General features: G+C 40.0%; 1 protein-coding gene across 4 annotated transcripts in view; it reads right to left on the bottom strand.

Annotated features, from left to right (window-relative positions):
* Window positions 1–15823, bottom strand: part of EVC2 (EvC ciliary complex subunit 2) — a 162459-nt gene that overhangs the window by 62435 nt on the left and 84201 nt on the right. For all 4 annotated transcript variants that reach the window (XM_054029013.1, XM_054029014.1, XM_054029015.1 and 1 more), the window contains exons 12-13: window positions 14655–14830; window positions 1354–1513 (exon numbers count right to left, since the gene is read on the bottom strand). In XM_054029013.1, the coding sequence (XP_053884988.1) occupies window positions 1354–1513; window positions 14655–14830 (336 nt within the window). The remainder of the gene's footprint in view (window positions 1–1353; window positions 1514–14654; window positions 14831–15823) is intronic.

Here is a 15823-nt window from a genome sequence, read left to right as displayed (position 1 = left end):
GGTTGAAGTTAGACAGAATGCTAACACCTACAAAAATGCAGTGTGCACTTTATCTCATGCCCTGACATATTTTCAAATATCGGAAAGGGTCAGAAATCTAATGATCCGGTAAAATTCCAAATGCAAACTCTGATCAAAGAAACACAGAGGAAAGAAGAGAAAAATGGTGTACTGATATTTCATATTACACTATGCAATATTTTCACTATAAAGCTAGCCAAAGCTACCCTTGTGGGGAGAAAAAAAAGATACTGAATGCCACTGAAAGAAGCCCTAGATTTTTCTTCATACCTGCTCTCTCCTTGTTTTATCACAATTTATCTTTTAAGACCACCAGAACATTTTGAAACGTCTGTCCCAACTAACCCAATGGATTTCCTGCATCTTTTGATTATTTCTTTACAATTCACATACAGGAGCCTAAATTGGCCAATTATGCATTTTGGTGTAAAGTCAATTAACCCAGGTCAAGATGGAGATGGGCACCAGTGGGAAGCCCAGAGAGTACAATGGAAGTGTTGGCCCTCTGCGTGATTGCCAGAGCTCCAAGGCATTTTCCTTCATAGAGTTTGGAACATTGGTGGGTTTGGAGGGTCATGCTGCCTGCCCCCACTGTGTTGAATCTAACCCTATATTCCTGATCTGGTGAGATGTCAAACCACAAATGGAAACTCAGAATTTTCTTCATGTATATGACCTGCAGGTTCTCTCAATTATAGGGAATGATCTGGTCTTATGCTGTCAGACTATGAATAACTGCTCAGTTAAGACAATACAGTAGAACCTCAGAACTACGAATACCTTGGGAATGGACGTTGTTCGTAATTCTGAAATGTTCGTAACTCTGAACAAAATGCTATGGTTATTCTTTCAAAACTTTACAACTGAACATTGACTTATTACAGCTTTGAAACTTTACTATGTGGAAGAAAAATATTGCTTTTAACTATCTTAATTTAAACGAAACAAGCACAGAAAACAGTTTTCTTGCTTTGCCAAATCTTTTTTTTTTAAACTTTCACTTCATTTTTTTCAGTAGTTTATGTTTAACGCAATACTGTACAGTATTTTCTCTTTTTTTTGGTCTCTGCTGCTGCCTGATTGTGTATCTCCAGTTCCAAATAAGGTGCGTGGTTAACCAGTCAGTTCGTAACTCTGGTATTCATAACTCTGAGGTTCTACTGTGCATTGTGGTAACGCCACTAAAAATTATGAAGACTGATTTTCCTCTACTATCCTAGCGTGGATGTTTATTATCTTCATCATCATGAAAGAATTAGGTTTCATCTTTCAATTCAATCAGGTATTTCTCAGCATAATCACAGGGTAAATGGTTACACTGTACATAATTACCTTTTGCAACATTTCTCGTCTTCTCTTAGTAACGAGTTTCTGGTGAAGCCTTTGCTTTTCCTGTTTTAAATTATGATCCAACTTCTGTTTAACAGAATGAACTTCTGCCTGAGCTTGGTCAAGAAGTGTTCCCAAATGATTTTCAGACAAATGACCAGCTCTGTAATAAGAGTGTTTAATACCTGTTACCATGAATACTTAACAGTAGAGAGTGTGTGTTTGTATAAAGGCACATAGTTATTATTTATTTCTGTTGCTGTAATGCTTAATAGAATCATAGAATATTAGGGTTGGAAGAGACCTCAGGAGGTCATCTAGTCCAATCCCCTGCTCAAATTCTCTTACAAGACTCAGGATCCCACTGTATTGGACGCTATGCAAGCAAATAATACAAAGACAGTCCATGCCTCAGAAAGCTCACAGTATAGCATATAGATAATAGGCAAGAGGTGAATAAACAAATGGGGGTGTGAAGGGAGAATGGGAAGGAAGGAGGGAAAAAAAACAAGGAGACCTTGATAGTTAGCAAAACCTGTGCAAAGACTTTCACTCACTTCTCCTATAACTTTCAAAATCAATCAAAAGAATTACCAGGATTTTGGATGAACAGAGAAATATAGCAACTCCAAAGACCAAACTTTCCCAGTTTTACACTTACAAGACATCTTTTGGATTTGGGGTTAACTTGCAAGATTATGACACCAGTCTAACTCCATTGACTTCTCTAATTCACATGAGTGTATGGGCTAGATGCAATAAAGTATAGTCAGATAAGTCTCTCTTTCCCTATAAACAACTCTAATTGCATTATAAAGACTGCTGCTATTCTTGTCACTCAGGAGTTCCCCAAATACCTTTGAACAACAGGGATATAAAGGAGGATCTTAAATCAACCAGGTTAGGATTTTGGATTTTCGCAGTTATCACCATGACACACAAGAAATATTTCTAATATTAAATATTAAATGAGTATTCCCTAAAAGGAGGTTAAAAGGGTCAAAATGGAACCTGGGCTGAAAGTACTATCCCTAACACTGTGGATTTTTGTTCAAACCCTTCCTCAATTATTCTCCAAGTACCCAATTTTCAGAAGGGCTGAGCACTATGCAGCTCATATTGGTTTCAAATGGAATTGTGCGGCACAGCCCCCCCTAAAAATCAGGACCTAATAACATATGGGGCTCACATGCCTCTGTCCCAGCAAAGTCTCCAACACACTCCAATAGTTGGACTATGGGCCAAATCTTGTAGTCCTTTATTCGGCCCTTTTCAGGAAAGGATTGAGACCAATTCCCATTGATTTTGTGAATTTACTTAGGAAGGGCAGAAGCTGCAGCTTTAAAGGGCCAGTGCAGCCAAGCTCGTTTAGCCCCAGGAGCCCCAGGACATCCCCAGGAATCACCTGGCTACACCCTGTGTCCCCAGCCCTGCGCTCTTCCTCCCAGGCCCACGGAGCTCCCCCTCACCTGCTTTGGGGAGTGCAGAGCTGAGAGTGCCTGGCAGGTGGCGGTGAGGACATTGGGGTGTCCCGGCTCTGTGCTCACCTAGGATTTGTCCATATGAATTTAGCTGTCCCACATTTCTTTCAAGTTAGATTTTACCTCAAATTCCCCAAATAATCAAATTAAAGCCAAGTTGAGGAATATTTATTTAGTTGTGTGGCATTTGCATTTTACCCAAAGTGAATAGAGAGCTCCAGTTCAACGCAGCACTTGCTTCTCCATCTATTGTTCGAGAGTTTACAGTCAATTAAATGAGCAACAGAACACTGTCCCCTGCCTATCAAACTTGCTTTAAATTCTAATGAGGAGCTGAGCTCAGCTCAGCCTCCCTCCTTATCACGTAGATTTGTTAAGTTTTGCAGAACTCAATTTTTTCAACTTCCATCCATCACCTTTAAAAAAAAAAAAAAAAACCTTCTGTTGGAAAAAGCCTTCAAAGCAATGCCACCAGCTGTCAACGTGCTCTACTTGAAGCCAAATAATGTTTGTCCTTGCCTGAAACCAATTGATTATAAATCCCAATGATGTGGCAGATAGATTGGGTAGTGCCAAGCCTCCCTTCAGCTTTGGGAACTGCAAATTCTGCATCTAGGCTCCTTTCTGTGCCAAATACAAGGGAAAACAAAGTAGTTTAACATGTGGGTGGCGGGATTAGATAAGAGGATGAACAAGTTATGCAAAATAATAATCAATTAAGACAGTGGTTCTCAAAGCTGGTCCGCCGCTTGTTCAGGGAAAGCCGCTGGGGGGCCAAGCGGGTTTGTTTACCTGCCATGTCCGCAGGTTCGGCCGATCGCGGCTTCCACTGGCTGCGGTTCGCCGCTCCAGGCCAATGGGGGCTGTGGGAAGGGCAGCCAGCATATTCCTCGGCCCACGCCGCTTCCCGCAGCCCCCATTAGCCCAGAGCGGCGAACTGCGGCCAGTGGGAGCTGCGATCGGCCGAACCTGTGGATGCGGCAGGTAAACAAACCAGCCCGGCCCGCCAGGGGCTTTCCCTGAACAGGCGGCGGACCGGCTTTGAGAATCACTGAATTAAGATATTACTTTTAAATACCTTTAATCTATTTTGTGCTGGGGGAATTACCCAGGAGTCTTTGCAGTCCCTTTACAATCCCTACCCAGAGTGGAGTAAAGGGGCTGCAGCAGAAATCAGAATTGGGGCCATGAGATGAAAGGTGGGGGGAAAGTGATGTAACATGCCAGCTAAGTGACCAGGGTGGTGATACACACACTGATGATGGGGACGATGATAGACACACATCTCATTAGTTCCATGTTGATTTATTCTGTGGAATTTTTTTACATGTAAAAATCTTAAAAGGCACTCAGATTAAATTTTGGTAGTCATGGGTACTACAACGACAGGGGCCAGTAAAAAGGAATATGGACTGAGTTTCCCATGACACAAACAATAGAGACAAGGAGGTGTAGCCATCAGTTCAAGCAGAAGCAGAGTTTCAGTTAAATAATGCTAATAATATAATGGTTATACCTCTAAGAGACAAAAATGAAAGCGTCTCCAGGCTAACGCTCAAGTCTTAGTCAAAACTAAAAAAGGAGCCAGCTAGAATGCCCAAAATAATTGACAATTCGAGATATGATTGACAATTTAAAAAAAATAGCGAAAGGGCTTCAGACTTCAAACTATAGTTTGTCTGATGGGTAGGTTAGGTTGTATAGAGTTGTATTATATCTGAAGGAGTAAAGTAAACCACTGCTATTTTAGAAAGATCACTCCAGTGTGGACACGACTAAGGGATGGAATCTATTTGATTAGAAAGCTCACATGATAGAAACAAGGGGTGAAATCCTTGCCCCACTGAAGTCAATGGGAGTTTTGCCAAGGACTTCGGGGGACCAGGATTTCACCCAACTGGATCAGTATTCTGCAGATGTCCAGATCAGAATTGTAACGAGTAATTCCTCATAGTAAAATCCAGACCCAGAGAGGTGCTAAGCAAGTCATTAACCTTAATGCAGATCGCAGGTGCTCAGCACCTGGTGGGGTCAGGCCCCAAGAGATTAAAGGCTTATGTTCTGCTGACACAGTGATGATAACAATGGGTAGGTTAGCTACTGTGGAAGGGGACATCAAAGGACTGTTTGGAGAAATATTTATTGATGCAATGGACACCACTTAAATGGAGAAGAATAAAAAGTACACTACTAAAAGAGATCAGTAAGAGGAATGTTTTGATTTTGACTTTACTGTAGATGATGGTAGGATTTAAGGCCACATATCACAGGAAATTATTGTGGTCTTATTAGAGATTGAAATCCAGGGAGAAATTCATACTGCAATATGAGTTCCTGAAGTTCAGTAAATTGCCAGAACCGGATGATGTTATCAAAGGGTTATGAAGGAAATGAAGTGTGAAGGAGCAGAGTTCTTGGAGAAATGAAGCCATAACACTTTAAAAATAGCAATAGTTCAGAAAAAAAACAGGGAAGTCACTAATCTGGTGCCTTTTTGACTATCTAGAACCCAGGAATTACAAAATGGTGGGGCTCATTGTGCTACTGGGGAAACTGGTTATTATGAGTTCCAGTAAGGTTAAAGTAGTACAACACTTGGACAAGTATTGCCTGGACAGGTCAACCCCAGCATCGTAAGGAAAATGATAAAAATGAGCTTTCTATCTATGAGACTTCTTTGGAAATGTTAACAAAATGATAGATAAAGCAGCATGAATGTAATTCACTTAGATTTTTTGAAAAGGTCTCTCATACGAGACAATTAAGGAAAATGACTAATAAATGGATAAGATTGAACCAGTAAAGCAATTTAAAAAGTTACAGCGAAGGCTGTCCTACAGGTCAAATGTTGGCGTACCAAGGTGATTGCCAGTATTTGATAAAAAATATTAAATAGATTTTGAACAAAAAGTAAAAGAAGTTGGTAAAGTATGATAATGACACTAAGTTGATTTGTTTAGTAAAATGGAGGATTATGAGAAACTCTGGATGGATTTAAACATATAAATGAAATGGACAATTTGATGGCAGAGGACATTTAACTTGCATAAATGTAAGATAATGTGTATTAGCAGCAATGGTCTAAACTCCTAATATGCTGATGGGCACTGAAGCTGTGGAATCTTCTGAAGCAAGAGAGGAGGTTAGATTGTGGTGAATTCAATGAAGATATCTGCTCACAATAGCACATATATAAATAAAATGGCTCTATGCATTAAAGGACAGACAACAGCAGAAAATACTGCAGTGACATATTGCCCAATGGTAGACACGCATCTGATTACTGCAATTACTGTTACTGATTGGCTATGCATTGTTCATACAGCTAGTCTATGCTAAATTCCATTCTACTTTATACAGCTTCTTATATCACTCTTATCACCTTACTATTAGAACACTTTCCCGAAGTGCATTAAGTGACATGACCAATATCAATTACATGTGGTGACACACTATTATTTTTCTCATTCGGGTATCTCAGACACTGTTACCCGCTTATTTGTTTCATCCATCGGCTGTGTCTTATCTCTTAGATTTTAAACTTCTCTGAGGCAGGAACTGCCATTCACTATATGTTGTACAGTACCTACGACAATGGGGCTTTGACTTCATTGAAGCTTTTAGGTTCTACTACCATATATACAGATATATAGAATTAAATATGTCAAGCAACCTTAACAGTAGGCATAGCTATCAGTTCTTCTATTAAATAAAATAATAACAAATCAGTAGTGCTGGGTTCAACTGTGGTCATTTTAAGATATAGCAAAGACTGGAAAAGATTCACATGAGTAAGAGACTCCCCAAACTAGGATAATTCAGTCTGGAGAGAGTGATTATAAGGGTATTTGACTGGGTGATTCAAAATGATAGAGGGCATAAGGAAATACCGAAAAGCACTTTGCTGTTACATAGTCCCATAATGTGAAAATAATGGGACACTAATAGAATTTAACAGAAAGAAACAAAATTCAGCCTATACAATAGTCAAAATGGGGAATTCACAGCCATAGAGGGTAATCAAGTCAAGGAGTATGGATGGAACTAGATAATGTTATTACAACAGATAACATGTGAGGGGTAATCAAATTTCATGTTTTTGTGGGTACCATAATAAGCATGTGGGGGATGCGAAAGAATTATTCTCCCCTAAATACTGTACAGCAAACCAATAACTGCTTAGCTGCTTTGTTGGAGGGGAATTGATTCTGTCAGGTATTGGCCAATGGTGAAGGTAGGCTGCTATGCAATGGTCTGATCCACAACAGCAAATTTGATGTTTATAACACACCTAAGTGAGGCCAGTGATTTGCAGAGCAATTTATTTATACCTTTCATCACTTTAACTATCAGGGTTTGGGATTTGATGGTCCTTTATTTTCCAGCCTCTACTATTCTTTTCCTGGATAACTTAACTCAAGAATTGGTTTCTTTTCTTTTCTTTAAAAAGGAAAGTCCTGTTTTCACCAGAGATATGGTGATCCTGTCCTCTTGCCTCTAGGGAACCATGTTCAAAGTAGAACATGTCTTTGTAAAAGAGAGTCAGATTCTCTTCCGCATTCAGCATAGGGAAAGGGCAGCAGACTGTGACCGGTGTCCCAGTGGGGGGCAGCTGTGGTCACTCAATTAGGGTGAACTGCAAAGAATGAGGCAGACAATCCCCATAAAGCTGGTGGATATTCCGATACTTAGATTTACCAAGCCAGCATAAAACAGCTTCTTTATTACCTTACTGGTTACTCAGAAGTCCAAACAACACAGTTCCCTTAAAGTGATCCAGCCTCTGGTACCTAAGTCAAATATGATGATTTCTGAAAATTTATTTCATCATATAAAAGAAAAGGTTCTACCAATCCCAAAGGATTGGACACATTACCTCCCAGGTTATTGAATATTTCAGATCTTACCCAAATACACACTACAGCCAATTCTTATTAACTGAACTAAAATTTACTAAAAAACAAAAGAGAGAGAGTATGGTTAAAAGATCAATATTCATGAGTTCAATTCTAAAGATTCAGATTCATAGCAGAGATGGTGAGCTTTGTAGTTGCAAAGAGTTCTTTCAGAAATAATCCATAGGTTATAGTCCAATGGTTATATTTCAGGGCAATCCAGTTAGAACTGGAATCTCTGTCCTTGTGGCTTTGGCTTCCCCTGAATGAAACCTTAAGCAAATCTGAGATGAACAGGATCAGGACGCCAGGGTCTTTCTTTTTATACAGTGTTCTAGCAGCCACTTGACCACACAGTCCTGGTTAAACAATAGGCTTCTGATGTAACCTTTTGCTTTCTAAACACCACAAGTAATTAGTTACACAAATAAACACAGGACAATTTATCCATTAGGCAGTCTATTATAAACTTCAAAGAGACATATAGACATTATTTTACCCAAGATTCATCTAAATGTTAATATTCCCTTTTGATCTCTGAATTTGTAGCTATAGTGATGGACAGGAACTGTCTGTTTACAGGGCTAGAATTAACGATACACACAATTAGTATCACTTCTAACAATATAGCTTTGCATTTCAAATTTTTAGCCTATTTAGCATGAATGGCCTTAATTTCCATTTGCATACCTTTTTAACATGTCTTTTTTCAGAGTAGCAGCCGTGTTAGTCTGTATCCGCAAAAAGAACAGGAGTACTTGTGGCACCTCGAGACTAACAAATTTATTAGAGCATAAGCTTTTGTGGGCTACTTATGCATCTGAAGAAGTGGGCAGTAGCCCACGAAAGCTTATGCTCTAATAAATTTGTTAGTCTCTAAGGTGTAACATGTCTTTAAAGGTCACTTTGCGTTAGTGAGGCTGTGTCTACGCTGCCACTTTCAGTGCTAAAACTTTAGTCGTTCAGGGGTGTGAAAAAACATCCGCCCGAGTGACAAACGTTTTAGCGCTGAAAAGCAGCAGTATAGACAGTGCTTTATCAACAGGAGCCGTACTCCCGGCGATAAAGCTACCACCCCTCGTTCGAGGTGGTTATTTTTTATTGCTGGGAGAGCTCTCCCCCAATGATAAAGCGTGACTATCCTGCTCAAGTCACAGCACTGCTGCAGCCATGCTGTAACATCGGCAGTGTAGACATAGCCTTAGCCTGCAAGCTGTTTAACCCTTTCTGGCCATGTGTTACACTTTGCATAAGCTTTATTGCAATTATATAACAGTGGTAGAAATAATGGCTTGCGTAATTATATTTTAATCAGACATCACACCTGTCCTCTTGTGTCTAGGGAACCATGTTCAAAGTATAACATTTCTTTGTAAAAGACAGAGTCAGATTCTCTTTCACATTCAGCATAGGGAAAGGGCGGCAGACTAGGAGCTGATTATAGCTGGTTACAGATCCCTAATTCACAGATCACATCTGCTTCAGCCCAGCTCCCTAAGGGGGCCAGCTGAGATTTGGCAGAGTGCAGCTACACTCACCCTCAACCCCTAAGCCAGTGTTTGTACTGGGGGAGTGAAGGGGCATGGTTGGCATAGGAACCAACTACACTGACTTTATGCCGCCTGAGAGCTCCCTAACCCCTGGCAGAATTCTCAGTAGGCTGTTCAGGCCAGAGTCCAGCCCCTTTGCGCTGAGTGATGCAAAGAGGGCAGAATGGAGAGAGAATCTGGCCCAGAGACATCTGAATATCCATCACTGCCTACTATATTATGGGAAAAATTTTCAAACTTGTATACCTAGAGTTAGAGACACACAGTGGGTGAGGTAATATCTTTTACTGGATAAAATTCTGTTAGCAAAAAGAGACCAACTCAAAAGCTTTCTCTTCCACCAACAGAAGTTGTTCCAATAAAAGATATTACCTCACTCACCTTGTCTCTCAAATATCTTGGAACCAACACGACTACCACAGCACAGCAAATACCTAGAGTTAAGCACCTAAATCCGTATTTAGGCACCAAATCAGCAGCTTGATTTTCAAAAGGAGCTGAGCTGTTCAGAAAAGTCAGGCTTCTTATTTAAATGCTAACTTTAGACAGCCAAGTTTCAAAATACTGGCCTCTAGATTTTGTTTGAAATTTTCTCTAATGTCCTACAGTGGCTGTTTTTATAACTGAAACCCACATTTACTTATTTTGTTAACATTCTTACAGTATCTTTTTCACATGAATCTCAATTGACTTTTTACCCAATATATTTTAAACATTCTATTAAGCTCTGCTTTTAAAAGTCCTTTACAGCATTTATGTCATGCCTGTTTTATGCTATCTCTGAATTTGTTTATGTGTATTCTATCTTATCTACGTCTTTTCCCAATTTCATTTCTAGATATAAAACAATTATGCATCTCTCAAAATTCCCTTTAATCCCATCCATAAGTATACGTTTAAAGTACCTAATCTACTGTATACTGGTTTTGATAAAGGAACATCTACATTTGTAATTAGAGAAGTGGGAGTTGAAGGGTAAGATGAAAAAGCAGAGGAGATTAATGATACAATTTAAAAGGACCAGCATTTTGGTTCAGACTTTTCTTGCTCTTAATATTTCTTATGCTCTGGTCTGTAAATATTCTCCAACTCCCCTTATAATTAAAGATTGAAATTCTAGCCGACCTTCCATGGAATTCTTCTTCTTCTGGGTTTTGGGCATGATTCTCAGCTTTGCCTAACTCTGGAGAATGTTTTGAAATACTACATTGTGTAGTTTTACAATATCAACATCCAGGGAATGAAAAAATAGCACACAGGTCTTGCCAATCTTCTGAAAGCAAACATCTTGGGGGGGGGGGGAGGGGGAGGGAAGCAAACATCTTGTGTGCGGGGGGGCGTGTTCTGAAGCTATAGCAGGGTCACACAAGATAACAGAGTAATGTCACTTTGTTTTGCAAGTGTCTCTAACTTTGCAGAATTTAGTTTAAAATTTGAAACTATGAAAAAAAATCTGGGGAATCCTCCATCCAACCTTCCTATTACTTACCTGGTGAGAGGAAAAGCCATTTGCTGATATTGTTTGTAGATCTGGGTGCAAAACTAATTGTGTTGTAAGAAACACAATCACAAGATTTCTCTTGAAAGTAGAACTGCATCCCTCACCCAATTTGTAAATTCTTCCTTACCCCTCTGAATATTATAGGCAATGAATAGCACGCGAAGTTAAAGAGAGAAAAGCGTTGTTTTACACTAGGATTTTCTAATTGCTCATGTTAGTGCTGCAGTTTTTTGTGTAAGTGAATGTCACACTGTAACATCACCAAAAGCTACCCAGGCCTTGCCTTTCAACTACTGAGATTTTTTTTCTTGTAACTCTCCTCTCTCTCTTTTCTAGTCATTGATTTTTTTTTATTTTGCAACTCAAGTTCAATATCAGTTATTAAACAATGAACTAAAGCTACTTTTCCAGTTTAATAAACCCCAGTTCTTCCTTCATTTTAGTAATCGGCTCCTATGGATTCATGATTAAATCTGCCCAATGGCCTATTCAATTACAGCTTCTCATTAAGGGCCTTCCCAAAGTAACAATGTCTGCAGAACAACCAAAGAACTTTTCTCAAGGAGACCAAAAGCATAATCTGTTTTGAAAGTGATGTGAAATGATGGAAGTTACAGGCTGCAGAAGTGGAATCTTCATTATATTACATAGGCGGTGGTAAGATTGGTTTTGGCCACGTAGTTGCACATACATTATAGTAGCACCCAAAACATGCAAAGCAGAGTACAGGCATATAGGAAGACTGTCCTTGCTCAACAGTCTAATGGTAGTCATGACTCAACAAGTGACAGCTACTACAATAGGTGGCTAAATAGAAGAGCAAAAGGTTACAAAAATAAGGTAAGCTACTTGGCTGTCAAAGAACAGTTATCCAGTCTCTAATGAAGCGCCGTGAGTTTTGCACTACCTGCAGATACAGAACATGATCTCTGGTACCGCATATCGGTCTTCCTTTGGGCCTCTAAACTAAGGCTGTCGATCAATTACAGTTAATGCCTGTGATGAACTGAAAACAAAATTAACGCATTATTTGTTCACGCATTAATCGCATTCCTCTGGATGGGGAGAGAGGCATCGGCGGCGGTGGGAGGGAGGGGAGGCTGAAGCCCCAGCGTGTAGCTCCACAGGGGGGCTGAAGTGCTGGGCTGGAGCCCCGCACCCCGAGGGGGAGCTGAAGCCCTGAGCCCCATATGGGACTGGAGCCTGGAGCCCGGAGCGGGACTGGAGCCCTGAGCCCCGAGCAGAGCTGAAGTCCAGTGCCCTGAGTCTATCTTTGAAAATATAGAAAATATCCAAAAATATTTAAATAGATGTTATTCTATTATTGTTTAACAGTGCAATTAAAACCATGATTAATTGGGATTTATTTTTTTAATTGTTTGACAGCCTGTCACAGGGTCCGCACAGGTTTCCACTTTCTCGCTTTGTGCCCTGTGCTTAGGCTGGTAAAATAAGAGTTCTCATGCCTTCTTCTGGTGTTTCACCCTTGTGCTTTATTTTACAGTGCCACCGTGCAGTCCCCTTTATCCCCCAACAGTTATCCCCTTTCTAACCCATTCCAGGGTCTCTTGGCCCTTGAGGCTCCCTTCCTCTGGTGAGGAGACAGAGATGTAGCCGCCTGTCCCCTCCTAGGCTAGCCGCCCAACTGAGTTTTGTTCTGGGCTTTTAGAGCCCGCCCAGCCTTCAGCCCAGCTGTCGCTGCTTAGCTCAGTCTATTGCAGTGAGCCAGACCTCATTAGGGCCTGCAGCTGGGCTCCCTGCTGGCTGCTTTGAGCCTCTGCCCCTGGCCTCTCTGCCCGAAAGCAGGGCTTAGCCAGCATTTTAGCAGGGCATTCAAGGGGTTTCACACCCCTGCCCTGCCACACAGCCCTACTCTAAATCTTCTATTATTTGTACCTTTCAATTGAGAACAATAGCAGGAAAGAAAACAATTTAAATAGTAAGATGTCTATATGGTCCTGTTACTGGCTGAGAAGTTTGGATTATATTAATCTATTTTATATTTGTTTCTGACAGGTTTCAGAGTAGCAGCCGTGTTAGTCTGTATCCGCAAAAAGAAGAACAGGAGTACTTGTGGCACCTTAGAGACTAACAAATTTATTAGAGCATAAGCTTTCGTGGACTACAGCCCACTGTAGCCGAAGAAGTGGGCTGTAGTCCACGAAAGCTTATGCTCTAATAAATTTGTTAGTCTCTACGGTGCCACAAGTACTCCTGTTCTTCTTTTTTATATTTGTTTCTGTAATTCATGGCACCCATATGACTGACAACTGGCTCCAATATAGATGTCTAAAATATATAAAGAAAGATATGGGCACAAGATCAACAGAAAAATTAGTAATTTGCTTTCCTGCACACTGACACATTCTACTTTCCTGGCATACTCTTCAGTCGTTTCGCCACACGCCAGGCTAGCAGATGCTGCAGCTCTCTTGGTACTAGCTAGAGTTTTCCCTCAAACCGTTCTATATTGTCACGTAATTTTAACTGCTCATTTCACCAGCACCATTTCATCATTTTTATGTCTCCATATTACCTTCAGGGATATTTCTACAGTATCCTCAAATACAATATCTGAATCAGCCCAGAGCCTATATGATCTAAAAGAAATATCCCAAAGCAGATAAATAAATATTTTTCTGCAATTCATTTTTACTTATTACTTTAGCCAACATTTATTCTTTAATATTCCCAGCAGCATGTGGCTTCTCTGCTAATAAAGATCTATACCAATTATATTATTTATAAGCTCAGTCAACTGTGGAGACCATCTTTCCTTTGGAAAACTTTTATGCATGCCAATTTGAGACCATATATCCAGCTCCTCACCCTAAATGCTAAATTTAGAAGTGAATCGGCGTTAGACTTTTCATCTAGGTCTAGATTTTCATGCACATAGGGCCCTGTTCAGTAATTCTTAACAACAGTATTCCCATTGACTTAAATGGGCTATTTACATGGATGAGTACTATCTGAGTAAGTAAAGGATCTATAATCAGCCCCAAACTCTTGCTAGCTTCAGTGGGAGCCATAATCTTTCAGCAGCAGAATCTGGGCATCTGTTAATTAGTCAACAGTACATGTTCCCATCAGTCAAGGAAATTGTCCGAAACACTTTATTTGTGAGGCAAGTTTTGAGACTACTCATAAGACGCTGCATTAATCTAAAACTAAATGATCCAGTTAAGCAAATCACATATTAAAATCAAACATGGAAGTCGTTCTCTTGGACATGTATTTGTATGACATGGATTGAGGCTGGGAGAAAAGAAAATAACCAAGATCTTATTTGAACACATTCACAGCAACGCATAGTTCAGGTCTAGATCACACACAAGGGTTGGGACTAGAACCCTTGACTAAAGCTCCAAAAGCACATGCTTCTACCACTTGAGCTACAGAGAGTCCTAAACTAATCCAGACTAACACAGCTACCCCTCTGATACTTGGGCTAAAGAATCTCTCTAGCCACTAATATTAGTAGAAATTACCTTATTCTCTCAGTGGGGCTGCTACCAGAGGGCAATATTAGTCACTCACACACAATGACCCTGATCCTGTAACATTCAGCACAGAAACAGAGCTTCACTGAAGTCAATAGGCTCTAACTGGGTATGTGGGACAGCAGTATTTCTGTGTTGTGGGACCAGGGCCAAAGACAGTATATTACACTATGATGCTGAATAACCAATATGGTAGCTACTAAATATTCTATTGAATTATTTTAAAAATAATAAATCTTCTCAGTAAACTTTTAAATTCTATTAATTAACCTTTATTAGGGATAGCTAAAAATATTTTTGAAGAGTACCATATGTCACTCAGATAACATAGGAGTGGAGACACCAGAAATAGTTAAAATAGAGATTATATTTACCTTTCCGTCTTGTTAATGAGACTTGTTATCTGGCTTGCTGCTGTGTTCAAGAGAGAAGAGGCTTGGGAATCCCATAAATGTATATTATTTATTAGGTACTCTCTGTACGCAAATCTTTTACTCAGATGATACTTCTTATTAGCCTGCAAAAAATCCATTAGCTCTTCAATGTCCTCCTATAGGAAAGAATGTGAACACATATGTCTAATTAAAAGTTATGTTCATTTTAACTAACATCTGAGAGAGTGCTATTTAGACCAGTTTTGTGCATTAGAAGAATAATATTAAACAGCCTTTACAAATGAAAAACAACAATGAACTTCCATACAAGCTAGTTACAAGTATTTTAAATTAGATGATTATGTCAAGTTATTACAGTTGCATCAGTCTAACACAGTTTGTTGATCTTCGGGCCTGAACAGCCCGCTACTGAGCACAGTGCTTACTACCCAGAGTAGCCCATGGAGGTCAATGAGACTACTCAGGGTCCTATCAACAAGATACACCTCCACCCCGATATAACACGAATTTGGATATAACGCAGTAAAGCAGCGCTCCGGGGGAGGGGGAGAGGGCAGGGCTGCGCACTCCGGTGGATCAAAGCAAGTTTGATATAACGCGGTTTCACCTATAATGCGGTAAGATTTTTTTGGCTCCCAAGGACAGCGTTATATCGGGGTAGAGGTGCACTTGAAGCACGTCCCTAAATTTAAGTGCACGACCAGTCCTGTTGACTTTAGCAGGACTACTCATGTGCCTAAACTAGGCACATGCTTGCTGAACTGGGGCCCAAGGGTAGTAAGCTCTATGCTCAGTAGAAAGCATATGCAGAGCCATGCTCTTTAAAAAAAAAATCTTTCCCTAGAGCAATTTTCACTTTAAGATAGAGTGTGAAATTTCCAAAAGTGCCTATGTGACTTAGGATCCTAAATCTAAGGGTCTAAGTCACTTAAGAACCTTTGAAGATTTTACTCATGAGTTTTAAAAACAGGCCAAGTTTTATTCAGATTTGTAACGTAAAACCCAATTAGCCGGTACAGACTGCCTGAGTGAACATGCACAACTCCTATCATTATTGGGGATAGTTATGTACATGCATTAATAATTTTTGTCTAGACTTTAAATTTTCAAAATTAAGGGGCTGTAGTTTTGCATCTTATTTCTACTGT

The sequence above is a fragment of the Malaclemys terrapin genome, chromosome 5 (genome assembly GCF_027887155.1).
Source record: "Malaclemys terrapin pileata isolate rMalTer1 chromosome 5, rMalTer1.hap1, whole genome shotgun sequence".
Lineage (NCBI taxonomy): Eukaryota > Metazoa > Chordata > Testudines > Emydidae > Malaclemys > Malaclemys terrapin.
This window is presented reverse-complemented; position numbering and strand designations above follow the sequence as displayed.